The sequence below is a fragment of the Scylla paramamosain genome, chromosome 20 (genome assembly GCF_035594125.1).
Source record: "Scylla paramamosain isolate STU-SP2022 chromosome 20, ASM3559412v1, whole genome shotgun sequence".
Taxonomy (NCBI): Eukaryota; Metazoa; Arthropoda; class Malacostraca; order Decapoda; family Portunidae; genus Scylla; species Scylla paramamosain.
Window position 1 is genome coordinate 19,228,263 of NC_087170.1, and position 19,021 is coordinate 19,247,283.

A 19,021-nucleotide genomic window follows, 5' to 3' on the forward strand; every position below is an offset into this window, starting at 1 on the left:
TTTCTTTATATTTTTACCGCCATGACATCAGGTCCCGCTTACCACCGCCCTTCTTCCCAAGTATGGGCTTCTCCTCCCTCCTCTCTGGCCTGCTCCTTGCTTGCATAATTCCTCCTATGCAGTGGCGGGCAGTGAAAATCTCTACCGCTGTTTGTTTGTCTACATGTGTGTTCGTGGTCTATCTCCATACGAAGCTCACGCAGGTCGATAGATTTGTCCAAGATCTTAGCTTCCCCAAGTATGTTTGAGCTATAGTAGTTCTGCTATTACATATAGTATATACGGTATTATTGCATAATACATATATACACACTTTTATATACTTACATGATACATACGTAGTCACTGTAAAATTATCACCCTCCTTCCCTTCCGCTAAACTCTTTACACATTAAGTTGTATAAATTTGAAAGGAAATTAAGAAAATGTGTAAATTTAGTAGGTAACTAAGTAAATATGCATTAATAAATTTCCTTCAACTTTCCAAGTTCTGTAGCCAGTAATGTATAACATATATCCGCCACATCCTCTGTGGTGCGGTGCAGATGTGAATATTTATTTAATCACAAACGCGGATGCGGATGCGGATGCGGATTTTTAATTTATCAGAACTGTGGATGTGGACGCAGATGCAGATGTTAAAAACTGTGGATGTTCCTATCGAGGATGCGAATGCGGATGCGGACACCCCTTATAACAAAGATTCTCAGCCTTCTGCTTGACCTTCTTGGCCTTGTGCTTATTTTCAAATCATTCTTAAAACCTCCCTCTCCATCAAGACTAGTTAGCGACCGCATAATATTTAGGCGTGCAGTGGAGGTACGAGTATTATACAGGTTTTGTACGCATGGACGGAAGTATCTAGTAGCATCCAGATATATGCCGAGATATCGATGTCTCTCACCCCACTCAACAGATTGCCCACCACGGGACCTATATAGTTACAATCAAGCAGGACTCACGTAACGCATTCCCCACCTGTGGGCCAGACTAAGGCGCACATCACCTATCTACCCAAGGTGACAATCTCTCTACACACACACACACACACACGCACACATTTTTCAAGTGTCCAAATGCATTTAACGCCGTGGTTTAGTCAGTATTATTGAGATATATTATAGATTTTATGTGCATGAAATAAGAGGGACTATTTCCTACAAAATAAATTCGCTTCATCAAGATTAAGATTACTTTCAGACCAGACAGTGTTGACGACTTGACGTGAGAACTGAAGGGAGGCGCCAGACGGTGCGGTGCCTGTGGTGAGTGTTGGTCTATTTTATAACTTCACATACCCTGCCTCTAAGGTCACATGTTCAGGTATTTAAGTATTCCTGCAAAGAAGAAGTATTCATTTTTGCTTTTACTGACAAAACGTGAGCAGTCATTTGATATTTATGTGGAATGTATACAATATGTTGGTGGTGAGGCAGACAACAAGAAACAAGACTCGGGTTTTGCAATGAGACCACAGAGCATTATTGATATTTAGGGTAAATCTTACCACTAGCGGCTCTTTATGTATTATATTGCCGCCTCTCTCGAGGACAAGTAAGCTTGGGGGCCTGGTGGGAAAGCGGGGCTTTAGGGTGGGGGAGACCAATGTAGGCCGGATTTGCAAAACACCAAAAGTTCAAGGAGAAAACACCGCTTTTGGGGAAAATCCCCCCGAAATTAGTCGATAAACAGAGAATATCCGCCTCCATACGTTACGCTATCCTAACCCTTTGAAGTCACTATCATGCCAATTCGAATAAAATTACAGTTTAACACAATACATCCTGTTTTCTTTTCCTCCCTTGCTATCCTCAAGAAGCTTGGGAACCTGGTGGGAAAGCAAGGTTATAGGGTGAGGGATGCCAAATTTGGACGTTCATCAAAAAGTAAGAATGAGATGCTATATTTTGAAAACTGGAACGTTTTTGGCCTAACCTAACTTAACCATGGGGGCATCCTTAAGGACACTAACATAACTAACTGGAGGAGGGGGGGTTCACCCCACAGACCATCCCTTAAGGATACTAAGCTAACCAGGGAACAGTGTTGCCTCCCCCTTGACACCCTCTCAAAGACATTAACCTAACCAGGGGACTTTGTCCTCCCTGGATCTCCCTGAAAGACACTAACCTAACCATATACCTTAATAGGAAGTGGAAGGTCCAGGGTGTGGTTGGTTGACCTCTTTCTCATCCTCAAAGGATGCTGACACCACTGAGTAATCAGCATTTGATTGATTTTGGCAACACACCATGTGATCTTAAAGAAATGCACACCCAGGTTGTCTTGCTTATGGAACAGCACAATAAAATTCTGGCATTTAAATTTACATCCGCTACACTTAGCTGCCATTGTGGCACTGGGTACCCTTGCAGTTAGCCGGATGACTACTGTGAGTGCCACATATACGCCTGGTGATTGGCCAAAAATAATTGACGTATTGGCCAGAAGTAAATGATGTTTAATGGCATTCTGATACGTCATTAAAAAGGACAGCTCTCTCTGGTTTAACTAAAGAGATACAAGAGAGCATGTGCCATTCCATACTAGAAACCAACATACTAATACATGCATTACAATGTATCCCTTCAAGCAAGCCTCATTGGCATAGACTTGAATTTATGATTCAGTGCAAGACGTATCGTGTCACTAACATAACCATGCATGACCCCAAAACAAAACCTACACACACATGTTGTACGTTGAGTATTCATTACCATATGCATGTAATTTAGCTGCTCCTTGAGAAGCAGCAATTGGTAAGATTATCCAAATTGAGACCATACAGTACTCAGATCCACGTAGTATTATATGGAAAAATCAAAAGTAAAAATCATCTGATGTTCTAGTTGTCTGCAAAATTCTATGTTTATACAGTTGTTTTCTTTTTCTTTTTTTCTTATTTCCCTCCCAATGCATAACAAAGTTGGAATCTGGTGGGAAACTGGTTTCAGGTTGGGGAAACCAAATGTATTGCCCAAAGTCAATATTATATTGGTAACCAGTTTGTTCATGATACTGAATCATTACCTATTTCATAATGTATTCTGATGGAATAGGTGAGCATATTTAGAAATAATCTTGTTATTGTTTAAAGATTTTAATGTTTAGAAGGTGTTTGGTAACCCTTAACTGTATGATTGTTACAAGATTCTTTATTTTAAGAGTTCATGAAGTAATGTGTATTTTGATTGTCTTTTTAGCAGGACAATGTCAGAAGTCAGAAATGCATTAAAGGAGGCCAAAAAGGCCATGAAGGATAATGACTTCGAAGCTGTCTCCAAATACTGTAAGGTAAGTGTCAAATGTTTCAATGTTGGACGTAAGGGGAAGTGGCAGATGGCCTGGGAAACAGTCATGTCATATCATACTTGTTTTATAAATATAAAACTTATGATGGTGGAGCAAACTAATTAAATGTCAATGACACAATTTTTAATTTTTAACTCTTAAGCTATACTTTGATAAAAACTGGCTGACCACCCTTCCTTTAGTATTCCCCATGATTTTTTAATGCTCTTGCAGTTATCTCAACACAACAAGCACTCCTTAATCCTCAAATAATGTGATTTTCTAATGGGATCTTATTACACCATATTTGATTCAACCCATTTCCTTCCGGCAGATTGCTTTGAAACATGACCGTAAAAACTACAATGCTTTGCTGTTCTTTGGCCGAGCATGTCAGGAGCTTGGCAAGTATGAGGATTCCAAGAAGGCCCTTATGGTAACTACCTATCTGTATGATAACTATAGATACATTGCAGTTGAACATTGATAAATCTAATGAAATTTTTTTTTTTTAATGTAAATATTTTTTTATTCAACAGATTAGTAAAAACATGTAAGTGACTTTAGAAAAATATATTTAAAAGAGAAATTACAGCAAATAAACTTGCTGTGTCTTAAATCTGTTGCTTATAAATTGTGTTGTAAAGACAGTGAAAGTCTGAATTTTAGGAATGCTTGTGTTTGAAAATATTGTATACTATTTAGTAAATGTGACCAGACAGTGAGCCATGAGGAGACCCTGCTGTATCTCACATGTTTGTAAAGTGACACCAATTACTCGGTACTTTCGTTTTGCAATGAACTAGATAACTTATATCATTGTTATGGGCAACTATTGCAGAACATATAAAACAAGGGATTTTATTTCTGAGGAAAGAGATATTTATCTGTAGAATAACTAAATTAGTTGAGTAATGTCAGTTTGATCTGTTGTCATCCATATATATGTTGCTAATCGACAGTGTTAGGAATGTTGCTAATGGACAGTGATAGGAATATTGCTAATGGACAGTGTTAGGAATGTTGCTAATGGATAGTGTTAGGAATGTTGTTAATGGAGTGTTAGGAATGTTGCTAATGGACAGTGTTAGGAATGTTGCTAATGGACTGTTAAGAATGCTGTATATGGATTGTTAGAAATGTTACAAATGGACAGTGTTAAGAATGTTGTATATGGACCGTTAGGAATGTTGTACATGAACTATGTTAGAAATGTTGCTTATGGACTGTGTTAGGAATATATATATGGACTATTAGGAATGTTATATATGGACAGTGTTAGGTGAGAAAACAAAGAATAAGTGCAAATGAGACCTTTTACCATCACTGAAATTTGCAGATGGCAACACAGATAGAGCCAGACAGTCCTGTAGCTTGGCAAGGATTGGCTGTGCTCTGTGAGAAGCAGCCACATGTTTCCACAAAGGACGAGTATATCATTATCTACACTAGACTGATTGACTTTGTGAAGGAGTAAGTAGAGGGTTTACAAAATGTGTGGAGAGTGCAGAGTTAGTGGAGGGTTTAGTTAAGCAATAGTGACAAGTTAGTAGAGGTGTTAAGGAGTGAAGTTAATGAATTGGAGTATTGATTCATTTGTGGTGCTGTAGTTAGTTAACTGCATGGGAAGTGAGTAAAAGTCTTACAGAGTGGGTGCAAGCCTTCACATATGTTGTAAATAATCTGTTTTTTATTTATTATTCCATTATCTGATGGCACACATTTTGTATAGGATTGAGGTATGGAAAATTACCAAGCCATTTTTTTTTATATACCTTGCACAAGTCATGAAGCCAGGATGATGTGTGTGTGTGTTCCAGCAAATAGAAAGGAGAGGGGAGGGTAGATGACAAATGTAATACAAACTTTAATCACAGCATGAGGAAAGATAGAGTACAGATGGTTAATAAGCATTTGTTATTCATTTTTTCTGCCACATCTACACCAGTCATCCTTTTGTTATCATGGCAGTGATGAAGAAAAAGTGGACAGCACTTTCCGTAAGTTGGCCAAACTGCACCTAGATAATGATGACCCCATGGGTGCAGCTGGCATCCTCAGAACGCTGGTGGACAGGCTTACAGGAGAGAAGAGGATAACAGAAGCATGGCGAAGTCTTGCACAAACCCTCACAGCAGTCACTAATTTACCCAAAGAAGATATTCCAAAGGTATGTGTTAGCAAAGCATAATAATAACAGTCTTTAATGCATTCATGGTCATATCTTGACCTCATTCATTTAATTTTCATGAGAGAAATGATATTGTGTGTTACTTCTGCCAAGACACCATAAGCCTGAGCCAGTATAGCATAGTATTAACTTACCATCACCTTCCCAATCATTTGCAGGAGGTATGTTTCCTGCAGTGCAATTACAAAGGCTGATGCTGATGCAGATAATCTTTTGATTTGTGTGGATTTGCACGTTTGACTAACTTCAAGAAATAATATAAGAATATATGTGAATATAGAATTTTTTTCACTACCAGCTACAAGAAGCCTTAGAACACAGCCTGAATGATTCTGTGTTAGGTGAGAATGAAACCAACTACCAGAACTACTTGCGGCTTCTGTACCGCACTGGCCAGCGGACCAAGCTAGTGTTGGCAGCCCAGAACATGGCCAAGATTTTTCCCACCTACCTGCCTTTGGAGTGGATCTGCCGCATATTTGTAGAGTTGAATGCTTACCCGTGTGAAGAACAGGGTGAGTAGTTCTTTTATGTAGAGGAGCATTTTACTTGAAGAGATGATGTATATAAGGGCTTTAAACAGGAACTAACTTGTATGATATTTCAGAATCCTATAATGTTTATTATACAATACTTATCACAGATCATCATATTATGTTAAAAGTGAGTTATTGTAAATATTTGATTTACCCTTAGGTCACATGGAGGTAGAATTATGAAAGTTTTCTTATGTGTCAGAAATTTGTTTATTACTTATTTAGGGAGTATAATTGTAGAAAAGGAAGCAAGCATAGAAGTACAAGGGATGCAAGATAATGCTCACGTAAAAATAAGACAATGACAGTTTAAGGTATTTTTAGAAAGGATTGGAGTGTGATCTTTTTATTATTTTCTGTGTTTAGTCTTTTCACTGCCATCTGTATACCAGAGGCCATTGGTAACACCGGACTGAAAATGACGAGCTCTTTAAAAGGTTTGCTTTCTTTCATGCTTTTCAGAGTTCCCACTTAGCCAAGAGGAAACCAATGTGTATATAACAAGACTGCTGAGCATCAATAAGACCTCCCCTTGGGGCAATCTGGCACAAGGAATGATTTACAGCCAAGAAGGCAGGCTGGTGGAGGCCAAGGCACACCTGAGGCTCGGTGAGTGTGTGGAAAGGGATTATTAAGCTTGATAATTTTCTTCAACATTTTCCATGAAATCATTAGTGATGGATAACGTATAGTATTCACATTTCCAGAGAGAGAGAGAGAGAGAGAGAGAGAGAGAGAGAGAGAGAGACTTAAATTATGGTGCAGATTCCCCCACTTCATCATTTGAGACTGACCTTATGTCTGCTATACATTTGCATATGCTCCCAACTACAAGAGTAGACTTATTGAAAATCACTTTATCAGCTCAGTACTATAATCATCAGTTTAAAAGGCTCCATGTGTATTTGCAGGTCTTGGCTTTATTCACTAATGTTTGTAGATCACTTCATTCCAGATTTTCTTGCATCTCTTAAAACTCCACTGTTAAAATTTCTGCCTTTTCATTCACCATCCTCACTTCCATCCACTTACACTTGGAAATGTAATTTTTCACTGCCCAGGTTTTGCATTACATATTATCATATGTCCTCATACTTTAGGACTGTAAGACTTGTTTCTTATATGTATTATTGTCACAGATATGAGGAATATTCCAGAATAACTCTAAAATAGACCTAGACTGGCATGCAATATTGTGGAAATATAAAAGTTTGAGGTTCTGATTTTTAATGTTGCTTGAATAGACGGATAATCACTGAGTTACTTATTTTCCTTCAAATATCCTTCTTCTCTTGAACATTGATCACAAGTCTGCATAGTGTAGAAAATAATTGATGGCGATAAAATTTAGATAACTGTGACTGATGAATAACTTGCCTTCATTTGGCTGCAGGAGCTGACAATGTTAAGAACAATCTGATAGGGTGGGAGTTGTTGCGTTCCATCCAAGAGAGGAGCAGTGACTGGCCTGGAGTTGAAACATCCTGTAGGAAATCTCTGGCCATCCTCTCTAGTGACAATACCCCTACAATACCTAGAGGAGAAGATCCCCAAGCCTATGGGACTCAGCTGAGGTTAATGCAAGCCCGGGCACTGGTGCACATGGGTCACAAGAACCACCTGAAGCAGGCAGTCACCATGCTAGAGGAGGTGAGAAGGATAAAATAAGAACAGTGAAATTGTTCTTCTATTACTCAAAATGTCTTATTGTTATGTAGCAAGTATAGTTCCTTATATGGTTTATGTTTTACTCTCTTAGTGGATTATATCTTATGAACATTCCTTTGAGAATGTGTTGATATTTGTGATGACTTGATATGCTTTACTAGTGCTCTATGATAAAATTATATATTCATGTTTGTATGTTTGCATTATTGCTAAGTGTTATTTGTTTTACAGACATTTATGTTCTTTTAATATTCTTATAATATAAATTTGCTTTTTATTATGTACATGGATAGTTCTCAGAGGTCCATTTTTCTTCTCAACAGTTTTACAAAACTGATATAGACTGTGGGCTGCTGTTAGTCAGATCAAGAATAAAGCTCCTGGAGTTTGACATAGCCAGTGAAGTTCTGAAGGAGCTGGAAGACATCTTTGGGTCAAGTTATCAGCTCAAATTCCTCTCAGCCACCTTGCTGCATGCTGAGGGAGAGAAGCAGCAGGCCAAGCAGCTACTGGAGGAGATAGTGATGGTTAGTGTGAGGGAGAGCTAAAGTATCTATTTCTTTTCATTACATTCTTACTTGTTATCCTATGGATGATAGAGAGTTAAAAGGCATGTTTGTGGTATGAAAAGTATTAGGTTGGTTTAACAGCATAATGGAACCCTTACACTTAACTGCATTAATCTTTATAGGAAGAGCCTGGATTTGCTGAGGGTCACCTGGAGTTGGGTCAGATCTACTTTGAGACTGGAGAGATGAAGCATGCTCAGATCTGCTGCATGAGAGCAGGGAAATTGAACCCTAAGTTGGCCCGTGCCTTTTTGTACCTGGGCCATTTCTTCCGCCACGAGGACAACATGGATAAGGCTCTTAAGTGCTATGAGAAGGCTCTGTCCCTCAGCCCAAGTGATGATGATGTTGGAGCAGCTTTGTCAGATCTTTACAGGATCTTAGGAAAATACGTAAGTGCATTCTCAAAACTTCATGTTGTGAGTTGATCTTGTTGGTGGGAATTATGGTATTGTCTCTTTTCCTGATTCTGTTCCCTGAGAACACTCTCTTGTGTGATATTGCCCTTAGAACCTTCATCAGAATACTCCTCAGTGGCCCTTATGTCTGATTCACAGGAAGCAAATATCCAACTTCTGCAACGAGTGACAAGGGAAGGTGGGCGAGCCTCATGTGGCTGGGCGTGGCTCAGGTTGGGGCTGCACCACTTGGCCCTCCAGAACCATGATCCAGCCATCCAAGCCTTTCAGTGTGCCCTCACCATCAATCCAGATGATGGGTATGTATACTTACTTGCATTTTGCAGGAGCTTACTTACACTTGGTTCTATCTCCATAGCTGTATTTATCCTTTTTTGTTTATTTATTTTTTTTTACACACACATTGATGATAATACCTTCTTGTTAAGCTTATTCCAAATTTGTGTATATTTTGAGGGAAGCTGTTTTTTTTTGTGTTATTCAGGATATTCAGAAGAGCCACTTCTTGGCTCTTCTGTATATTCTTATTCTCTTCCCTTAACAGGAGTTTTTCTTTACTTTTATTCTGTTCAAGAATTTGCAGATTGTTACAAAAGTGTCCTCTGTCTCTTTTTTTTATGTGCTTGAGTAAGAAAATAAAAGATAAAACTTTTAATTTAATGTCTTAGAATTATAATTTCATGTGAGAACCAGTGTGAGCTAAAGATGTGGCCCTGATAGTATGTGAGCTAAATGAATAAGATAATTCATTCAGTAATTGTCATCTTCCCGTTACTAACACAATTCATGAATCCTTCTTTGCAGTCCTAGTTATGAGTGCCTTGGAGATGCATACCTGGCCCGGGGTGCTCACACTGCAGCCCTCAAAGTCTTCACATATGCCTCTCAACTCAATGTTACTGCTGTCTACCCACGCTACCAGATTGCTCACATCAAACAAGCAAGTATCTTCCTTTGGCTTTTTTTTTTATATTATATCAACATCCCTGGAATGCTTTTGCAGAATGAATTGATAAATTCTTTAGGATTTCTACCAACTCAAGTCCACTGAAAACCCCTTGGCCCAGTGGATTCACAGTAAATTTACTTGTTTTTATTCTTATTCTCTTCCCTTAACAGGAGTTTTTCATACTTTACTTTTATTCTGTTCAAGAGTTTGCAGATTGTTACAAAAGTGTCCTCTATCTCTTTTTTTATTTGCTTGAGTAAGAAAATAAAAGAAAACTTTTGATTTAATGTCTTAGAATTATAATTTCATGTGAGAACCAGTGTCTTATTTATTTTTATTTTTATTTTTTTTTGTTAGCATTTTTAGCTTAGGAATGAATGAATGAATGGTGTTTAGTTGTAGAATGCTAAGAATAAATATACATAATTATATTTCTTCATATCATTAGTTTTATTATTTCACTGAAGATTGTGGGAGAGAACCTGCAGTCTGTGGAGGACTTTGAGGCCGTGCTGAAATGGGAGCCCATGAGACCAGTGAGAGTTGTGTCTCTTGTGGGATTGGCAGAGGCCCTCCTAGCTAGTGCCAGAAAGCACCAGGAACAGTTCTTCATGTCCAATGTCAAGGATGCATGTACCCAAGCCATTTTCTGTCTTATAAGGTGTGATGCAGTATTTCTTCTGCTTAATAACTTTTTACAGATATGTAACCAATTTTGCCCACTTCTTGGAAGTCATTATATGTGTACTGCAGATGTAAAATGATGAATCTATATATGTGATAATTTTATAGTATTTGTCTGATGATTTACATTTTCTTAATTACTGCTTTACATTTTGTTAATTACATGTGCTATTACAGGGCAGCAAGCATGAAGCCAGACTGCTCCTGCATCTGGAAGCTCATGGGAGATGCCTGCTTAATGTTGTACCCAATGCCACCTTCCCTTGCTCCCTTTACACTTCCTGCCAAGTTGATCAACAGAGAGATACAAGACCTGGATGAAGTAGTGGAGGTAACCAAGTTACAGGTTCTACAGATGGGTACCAGGTGAGACCTATCTTTTTGTATCCCACACAGTATATATATGAGCTTAACATTACTCACTGATTGTGGACTTTTCTCAGTATATGTACTACCTGGATATATAAGCTTAAATTACAACATGGTATCTTACATTAGATGTAATTATACTTTCTTGGCACCTGCCAGATTAAAAGATTTTTCTTGAATTTGAGCCTTTCACTAGATTTATTAGGAAGTGGAGTTTTTGATGATTTTCATAAGTTTGGAATATTGCATTGACTTATGTTCCCTATGCAGGTGCTATGGTCTGGCCCTACAGGGGACTCCAGAAGATGCATTGCTGTGGCATGACTTGGGACTGAGTACCTATCTGCAGGCGAGAGTCCAGGAGGGCAGCTCAGAAGGTTCCAAAGAGGAGGCCACCATCAGGGACCTGCTGAGCCACTCCATCCAGGCCCTTAAGAAAGGCCTCACCCTTGACCCTTCTAGTAGCAAAATGTGGAGTTCCCTTGGCATTGTGGCCTCCCACAAATGTAAGGCAAGAGGGTTTCTCTCTCTCTCTCTCTCTCTCTCTCTCTCTCTCTCTCTCTCTCTCTCTCTCTCTCTCTCTCTCTCTCTCTCTCTCTCTCTCTCTCTCTCTCTCTCTCTCTCTCTCTCTCTCTCTCTCTCTCTCTCTCTCTCTCTCTCTCTCTCTCTCTCTCTCTCTCTCTCTCTCTCTCACACACACACACACACACACACACACACACACACACACACACACACACACACACACACACACACACACACACACACACACAGTATGTGTTGGACAAGATTTCACAATATATGTCTTAATATTCATTTTGTACTTTTCCAATTCAATGTACTTCAGGAGAGATGATGTTTGCTTGCAGGGTCTGGCAACAATGCACTGGCACAGCATTCCCTCATCAAGTCATGCCTCTGCCAGCCATCTGCTGTATCATGGACCAATCTTGGAGCCTTCTACCTGAGCCATGGTGAGACTCAGCTGGCTCACGAGGCTTTCTCTCAGGCACAGAACCTGGATCCTTCATATGTCACCTGCTGGGTGGGCCAGGTAAGCACAAACCACCACATGGTCCACCTGCCTTGTAGTGGAAATTGACAAAACAAAGTTGAGGTGTTTGTTAATTGATTATCTTAATATAAAATATTTATATTTATATTAGTTATGTATTGATATTCTTTCAGCTTACTGAATAAGATTTTAGTATTCATTATATCACTTTCAAGTATGCATGTAAAGTAAACAATGAAGATCAAACTCATGATAAATTGAGACAGTATCTCACTATATTCAGGCACTGGTGGCTGAAAGCATTGGTCACTATGAAATGTTTGATTTGTTCCGCCACACCACCTTACTGGGCATCCACCTGGAGAGCTGCATAGGATATTCCCACCATGTAACAGACCTGGCTTGTGACCGTACTAAGCAGGGTCAGCGGTCTACAGAGGACACTCTTAAGCAGGCACTACCCCCAGCCACTGACTGCACTATGTTCTATACCCGGTAAGACAGTTGCTTTGAATGTTAGGCTAATTGAATGTTGAATAATTTGTTTAAAGCTTAGAAACACTGATTTTCTGGATATTCTAGGTCAGTGGAGGAGGATGCCATTGGACTCAACATGGCAGGCTTAACCCTGGAGATGATGGGACTCTATGAGTCAGCAACAAGAGCATATGAAATGGCTCTCAGTTCCTTGAAGCAAACACCGGTAAGAATCTAGATCTTTTGTTTGGATGTAAACTTTCTTTAAATAATATGAGTCACTGTAAATCATGTTGACAGCATCAGTATTTTCATTAGAGCACATGTCTCTGTGAATTAAAAATGTCAATTATTTTGTTTTTATTATACAATATAATAGTATAATGGTCAGTACACTAAATTTTTAGCCTGAAGATATGGGTTTTTAATCTTCATTTAGGTAGTGATGATTTGGGCTTGCCTTGTTCATGTAGCACCAAATAGGTAGAGAACTCGTGGTGAGGAGTTGTGGCCTTGTTCCCTGGATGAAGCATAGGCTTGTGTGCGCTCCCAGGTATCTTCAGTCACGCATTTCCACTCACTGTCAGGCATCAGATTTGCCCCCATCTTCCTTATTTTTTCCCTTATAGCTCTCATGCAGCCCCACCAAACATATGCATTACCTTCACCTCCCTTTCAGTACCCAAGTGTACCTGACTGCTCAGATGGGTCTCACTCAAACTTAGAACATCACTCTTCCTTTCAAGCAGCTTTCAATAATTCTACTTTTCATAATTTTTTATTCACATTGAAGCATACAGCTCAGACTGGCACAGTAGTTTTTCATTTTCTCCTCTGCCATTTGGGAACTTGGTATTGGCATGTGCTATACCAAGCCCAGATTATACATGGAATTTACTTGATGTTATGCAGACCTAGGATTTAACTAAGTAGCTAACAGTATACAGGCCTGAGACTAGTCAGAGTATGTAGTTAGAATGTCCACATGGAATAGAGAGAGTAAGCTGAGTAACTGTCTGAGCCGTGCTCAGAGCAGACTTATTATAAACACTCAGATCCAGGGGTTCAGATCCTGATTGACCCCAAATCCTTGCTAGTAAACCCACTCTTTAAGGTGGGTTCTTAAACTTAGATTGATAATAATACCCATTACCATTTACCATCATCCTGTTGGAAATAAATATATTTCCTTCAGCTATAACACATCCTCTTTCTCATGGTGCATTCCTTTGTAGTCTTTTTTTATTTTATTTTATTTTTTCTATTTGCATGCCTTGGTTTGTATTTAAGTACTAATTTCTTCATCTTGTCTGCTCACCACAAAGTTGGAAGGACTGCATGCCATTTATGGACATAAATGACTGTGATGAATGTAAGTTGTTTAGGAAAACTGGATTGACTTAAAGTATTTGGCAAAATCCACATGTAATATAAATAATTACTGAAGTCAGTAAGAATCAGTTTTTAAATGGATTTTCTGTGTTTTCTTCAAAAATCTAAATATCATCTAACTTGTAACTTGTAAACACATTATATATTAAAGGATAGTTTTGCTTCATAACTTTTGTTTTTATTTGCTTTTATCATCATTTATTTTTTCCAGGATGACTCAGGGAATGTGTTGGATGGAGTGCGTGCCAACTTAGGTCGCACCCTCACTGCCCAGGGCAAAGCCGAAGAGGCCATGGTGCACTTCTCAGCCATCAAGCAACCAGACTACTTTACTCAGTGTGGTCTTGCTCTGGCCAGCTTAAAAGGTTTGTGATTCCATTGCTTTACTGTGTTGCTTACTCATGTTGGATTAACTCATCATCCAGTGTTCACAAATTCTACTTCTCATGTTTCGGCCCAGTGAGTGTCTCGGTCCATGTGAGGCTTGGTAAATGAGTAATATCACCTCTGTCATAAGAGTATAAGAGCAATGCAAGTAATTGGTGTTGGGTATTGCTATCTCTGTGTACAAAAAAGCTTCATGTATTACTCATATAAATACTTCATTAATCAATAAGTTAGTGATTATTAAATTATTACCTATTCTAAAGTCAAGGTAGAATATATGCAGTTTTATAATATATCAAAATACTTTCACTTCAATTAGCATCAGTGAGAAAGCAACTGGCTTGTTGTCATAGGAACATGGCAAGACATCAATTGTGAGGCTCATTAAGTTTTTGGTAGCAATAGTCAGTCTCATTTCCCAATTTTCTTGTATTTGCTGGAAAAATTCCCAGTGGGGGAGGCATCTACCACCCTCATCCTGACATCCATGGCATGATTGGATACCACTCAATAAATTTCCACTGCTTTGTGCTTTATTTTCATGAATAATAACTCTACCATCATTCATTAGCATATGTCTATATATTTCAGCGGGAAAGTTTGAAGAGGCATATAATGGGTACACAGCTGCCCTCCACTGGCTAGCTCCTGATGATTCCCAGAAATCTCACATCCTTGTTGCCTTGGCATCATTGCAGTACAAGTTCCAGAATTCAGAAGAAGCTAAAAAGTTGCTTTTCCAGGGGTAAGAATGGCTGAGAACTCTGATGTTGAATGAAATGAAGCACAAGATTCATGTGCTTTATTTTCATTATTGCAACTAACAACTTTTAATAACAATCTGGATCTTAATGCAAAGAATATGTAATTTTTGTATGCAAACACAGAATTTTGGTCTACTAAATCCTTATTTCACTCACATATTTCATCATATGGAGTGCTCAAGCTTTAGTGATTCATTGTTCCACCAACACCATCAGTCAATTTTTCCAGGTTCCCTTAAACTTATATCTCTTGGAGATCAAGTTCTTTTAATAATTTTTCTTCATTCTACATATTTGTAGGTTGTCTTTATTTCAAAATTCATTCAGTGTGCATGGTGATACTTAATACTGTAAAGATGGCAGTAACATTTTTATGAATATCTGCCAGGTCTCAGCTACAGGGGGCTTCACTGCGGGGTCTGCTGGTCTTGGCAGCCTTGGGCTTGGTGCTGGGGGATGCTGTGCTGACTAATGCTGCGTTAGCTGAGCTCACTCCACATCAACACAACAAGGAACACCTCCACAACATAGCATTCTTGAGGGCTGCTGAGGCAACAGCAAAAGTACATTTCCATTGTCAAGTGCTTATGTTTCAATTTTTTTAAAAAATTTTTTATTCAGTGCCAGAATAATTATCATGCATGTCACAATTTCTAACCTTCAAATTTAAAGTAGAGGTGCAGTGAATCCTTCCCTCTCTCTCAGGGCAACATAAAGGAGGCCAAATGTATACTGAGTCGAACCATCCATCAGCACCCATCCAGTGCACCTCTATGGCAGGCATTGGCTCAGCACCTTCTCACTCACCTACCCAGCACCAAGCAGTCAAGGGGTGCCAACATCATTACTGTCACCACTGCTGCTGCAGCCTGTGCCTCAGCAGCAGCCAAGCTAACACAATCAGCAGGATTGCATAAAACCATTGCTCAGGTATTTCAAAGATTACATTCTAGCAGGGTAGTTTTATGTGTGTATGAGTGTGTGGTGCTTTGTCTGGGCCACCCTGTATGGAATTTCCAATCTTCTATATAGAATGAAATAGTTTTATGTGGAAATTCATGTTCATTCACTTCATTAATATCTTTTATTTCAGTTTCCTTTCTCCTCTACTAAGTGCTCACAATTACAGTAGACTCATTAAGCTGAATATTACAACAGTGACCATACTACTATATCATATATACATACATGTAGTATTATAATACATATACATCCTTACTTCATATTGAATTATAGTCCCATAGGTGAGTTACAATAATATCAGCAGTGTTAAAGAAAAGTCATATGAACAGGATGCTGTGACAAGTGTACTAGCCACTATTGAGCTGGAGAGGGCCAAGAAGAGCAAGGAGGGAGTAAGTCTGCGACAGGCCCAACGTGCTGTCCTCATGTGTCCAGGCTCCCCTGAGGCATGGGCCATGTTCCTTGCTGCCCAAGTTGTATCAGGACGTGCACAAGTATGGAGAAAAGTATTTTGTGACCTGTGTATCATATGAGCTAGGGAAACATAAATACCATTAAGAAAATAGTTTTTAAGCTTGACTTTTCTACTGAATTATATATCTGTCTTTTTAGTTGAACTAATATGTCTTTCTTAGAAATCTTTCTCAAGGAAATGGCCATGTTGGCCTTTAGTTGCTTCACCGCATGGAACACACTAATTGATTTGCACTCACATGCCTCAATTTTATTAAATTAAATTAATTTTATCCACAGCTCTGTCTATTTGAAATTTAGTTGTGCAACTAGATAATCTTAGGTAGAATATTTTGTATTGTGCTTTGTGTGAAAATGGCACTCTTTTATCTTATGCTATGGGACCTCCCATATTCTATATTGCTCTACAGTTTACTCTGCCATACAGCACTTCCAAATCCATGAATGCAAAGTATAGTTTATATAATTTGTTCATATTTTTTTTTCAGTAACTGTTGAACTTTGGAATTTCTTCCTCTTCTAATTTTCTAATCTTATCATATACAATTTCTTTACTATTATTTTTCTTATGTGATACTTGAGCAAAGGGAGTTAGCCCAGACATGAGATAATTTTTTGTCACATATTCAAGAAAGTAACTTTTCTTTTTTCCTCTGTTTTTTCCATCAGAGCAAGAACATCTGTCAGCTGGCTCACATATGGTCTCAGAAGGCATCTCCAGGTGTTTCTTCTTGGCTCAAGACTCTTGCAACGAATATAGAAAATGTTGCATAATGGCTGTGATATTACCCTTCATGTTTTCTTTGTGAACAGTGTTGCTTGAACTTACTCTGATGCAGTTATTCATATATTAACACATATCTAATCACTTCTGTCATGTCTATAGAATTTTTGTTGTCCGTGTGAACCTCTCTGAGAAATTTAATTGTTTGCATGTAACTACAAAAAAAAAAAAAAAATTGACTGATTATTTCAGTCTGCACTTAAACTAGTAAATCCCTGAAGTACTGGAAAATATATCTGAGTAATAACAACATTTAATTTCAGTCTTTCAAGTTTAGTATTTGGCCAGACTGCATTACTAGAAAGTTTTGCATACATGGTAAAACATTACTGTCAAACCCAACCTGGTATCAAATTAAATAAGTTATGTTCGCAAGGAAGAACCTTTAATAGATTATTCTCTCTCTCTCTCTCTCTCTCTCTCTCTCTCTCTCTCTCTCTCTCTCTCTCTCTCTCTCTCTCTCTCTCTCTCTCTCTCTCTCTCTCTCTCTCTCTCTCTCTCTCTCTCTCTCTCTCTGGTTTAGACTAGCTGCTTTCTTTTACGTAATGTTGATAAGGTAAATGACATACTGTACTGTAGAAATTTCTTTCATGTATTTATTTATTTGTTTATTATTAATTATTATTATTGTTTTTATTTATTTTTTGCAAGATGGCATTCATGAAAAGGAGAACAAAGGAATTTAGCATTAATCTATGTAAGTAATGACTTATAGTGGCATTCACAGTTAGGATAACTTATAATATTTAAAGCAAATTTTTATATTATTTATACAATAATTTCTTTCCTGCATGCAACATCTCATGTTGAAATGCATGCCATGTTTTTATAACCTATGTTTCCTGCCAGGCATTGGGCATCATAATACTGCTCACCACTCTCCTCCAAACTGGCTGTAAAGGCTCCTAAGATGACACCTGCAGTCTTTCCTGTGTTGTCTTAATGAGTAAATTATTATTGACATAGGGTGTAACACTGCCTTCCATCACCATCACCATATCCAAGACTTTAGTCACTACAACATTTATTCCAGATCACCTTGTCAGTTATTCATTGCCTCATAGCAGGAACATCAAAGTGATCAGTTGTTCTACAGCCAGCAAGCAAGATATCAAATTCATTGCCATGCAGAATTGGTGTTTCAAAGTGCTAGATGATAATTTTAGTTGTCAAATCCTTGCATCATAAAGTGAATACTGTAATTATCCTCATTAACTCCATTATCCAAAATATGCTTCAATGCAGACAACCAGGTAATACAGTGTGTGTGTGTGTGTGTGCATGCGTGCGTGCGTGCATGTGTGCGTGCGTGTGCATGTTTTGTTCAGGTTATTTCCTTTTGTTGGTAATTACAAGTAGAGATATTTGTCTTTATTAGTTTTGTTTCTGTTGTGGTAGGGATAAGGTCTGATCACACTCTGCAGCCAAGCTGGAAGAAGATTGTCTCTGAATTCCCTCTATACTCGTATAATAAATTCTACTATAAGGAATAGAGTGAGTGGACTGGGGACTTCTTTTGTATCTTTATTCCTACAATATGAGAAAGGATGTTATGTCTAGGTTACCTCCCTTTAAGATGAATCTAAGCCTGGTTTATAAATAAGTTTAAAAAAAATTTTTTGGGGGGGAGATCTTGTTCAGTTCAAATTTACTCATGTACTCCATAACCAGTCATGGTGCTAGCATTGCTTTCAGTCAGTAAAGGCATCATTCAGGTCACCAAGTTGCCAAATATGTAAGATTTAGGTACCCATGTTATGTTTATCATGCACATAGTCTTGACACTACCAGCTTCAAAACAACTGAAGAAATTATGATTTGAGTCATTAAGCAGTAGCAGACTTCCAACCTTTGGATAACCACATCTTACTTAATCTATATATATATATATATATATATATATATATATATATATATATATATATATATATATATATATATATATATATATATATATATAGATTAAGTAAGATGTGGTTATCCAAAGGTTGGAAGTCTGCTACTGCTTAATGCAAAAATATTGAAAATTCATTTGTACTTAACATACAACATAATGCCCAGATGACAGGGGTTAATGCTATGGTGATAT

At 38.1% G+C, this 19,021-nt stretch overlaps 1 protein-coding gene across 4 annotated transcripts; it reads left to right on the forward strand.

Annotated features, from left to right (window-relative positions):
• The first annotated feature begins 635 nt into the window (after window positions 1-635).
• On the forward strand, window positions 636-18,765 carry LOC135110565 (tetratricopeptide repeat protein 37-like). Of its 4 annotated transcripts, XM_064023013.1 has the most exons (26): window positions 636-1,019; window positions 1,201-1,265; window positions 1,820-1,886; window positions 3,204-3,294; window positions 3,626-3,727; window positions 4,631-4,764; window positions 5,263-5,461; window positions 5,781-5,997; window positions 6,481-6,627; window positions 7,412-7,668; window positions 8,010-8,213; window positions 8,378-8,647; window positions 8,813-8,973; window positions 9,479-9,614; window positions 10,091-10,284; window positions 10,485-10,673; window positions 10,947-11,182; window positions 11,546-11,730; window positions 11,975-12,186; window positions 12,274-12,394; window positions 13,772-13,925; window positions 14,539-14,692; window positions 15,100-15,274; window positions 15,417-15,641; window positions 16,004-16,168; window positions 16,818-18,765. In XM_064023013.1, the coding sequence occupies exons 4-26, from the start codon at window positions 3,211-3,213 to the stop codon at window positions 16,920-16,922; spliced, it is 4,026 nt and encodes a 1,341-aa protein (XP_063879083.1). In that variant the 5' UTR covers window positions 636-1,019; window positions 1,201-1,265; window positions 1,820-1,886; window positions 3,204-3,210; the 3' UTR covers window positions 16,923-18,765. The 4 variants fall into 4 exon arrangements, with proteins under 4 accessions (XP_063879083.1, XP_063879082.1, XP_063879084.1 ...); XM_064023012.1 differs by having other exon boundaries at window positions 636-1,265; window positions 1,817-1,886; XM_064023014.1 differs by lacking the exon at window positions 1,820-1,886 and having other exon boundaries at window positions 3,207-3,294.
• Window positions 18,766-19,021: the final 256 nt, after the last annotated feature.

Excerpts from the sequence above, each read along its gene's own strand:
- LOC135110565 (XM_064023012.1), top strand. The coding sequence starts at position 3,211 with ATGTCAGAAGTCAGAAATGCATTAAAGGAGGCCAAAAAGGCCATGAAG. Across the intron at positions 7,669-8,009 it reads CAGTCACCATGCTAGAGGAG|TTTTACAAAACTGATATAGA; the intron begins GTGAGAAGGATA and ends TCTTCTCAACAG. Across the intron at positions 8,214-8,377 it reads TACTGGAGGAGATAGTGATG|GAAGAGCCTGGATTTGCTGA; the intron begins GTTAGTGTGAGG and ends TAATCTTTATAG.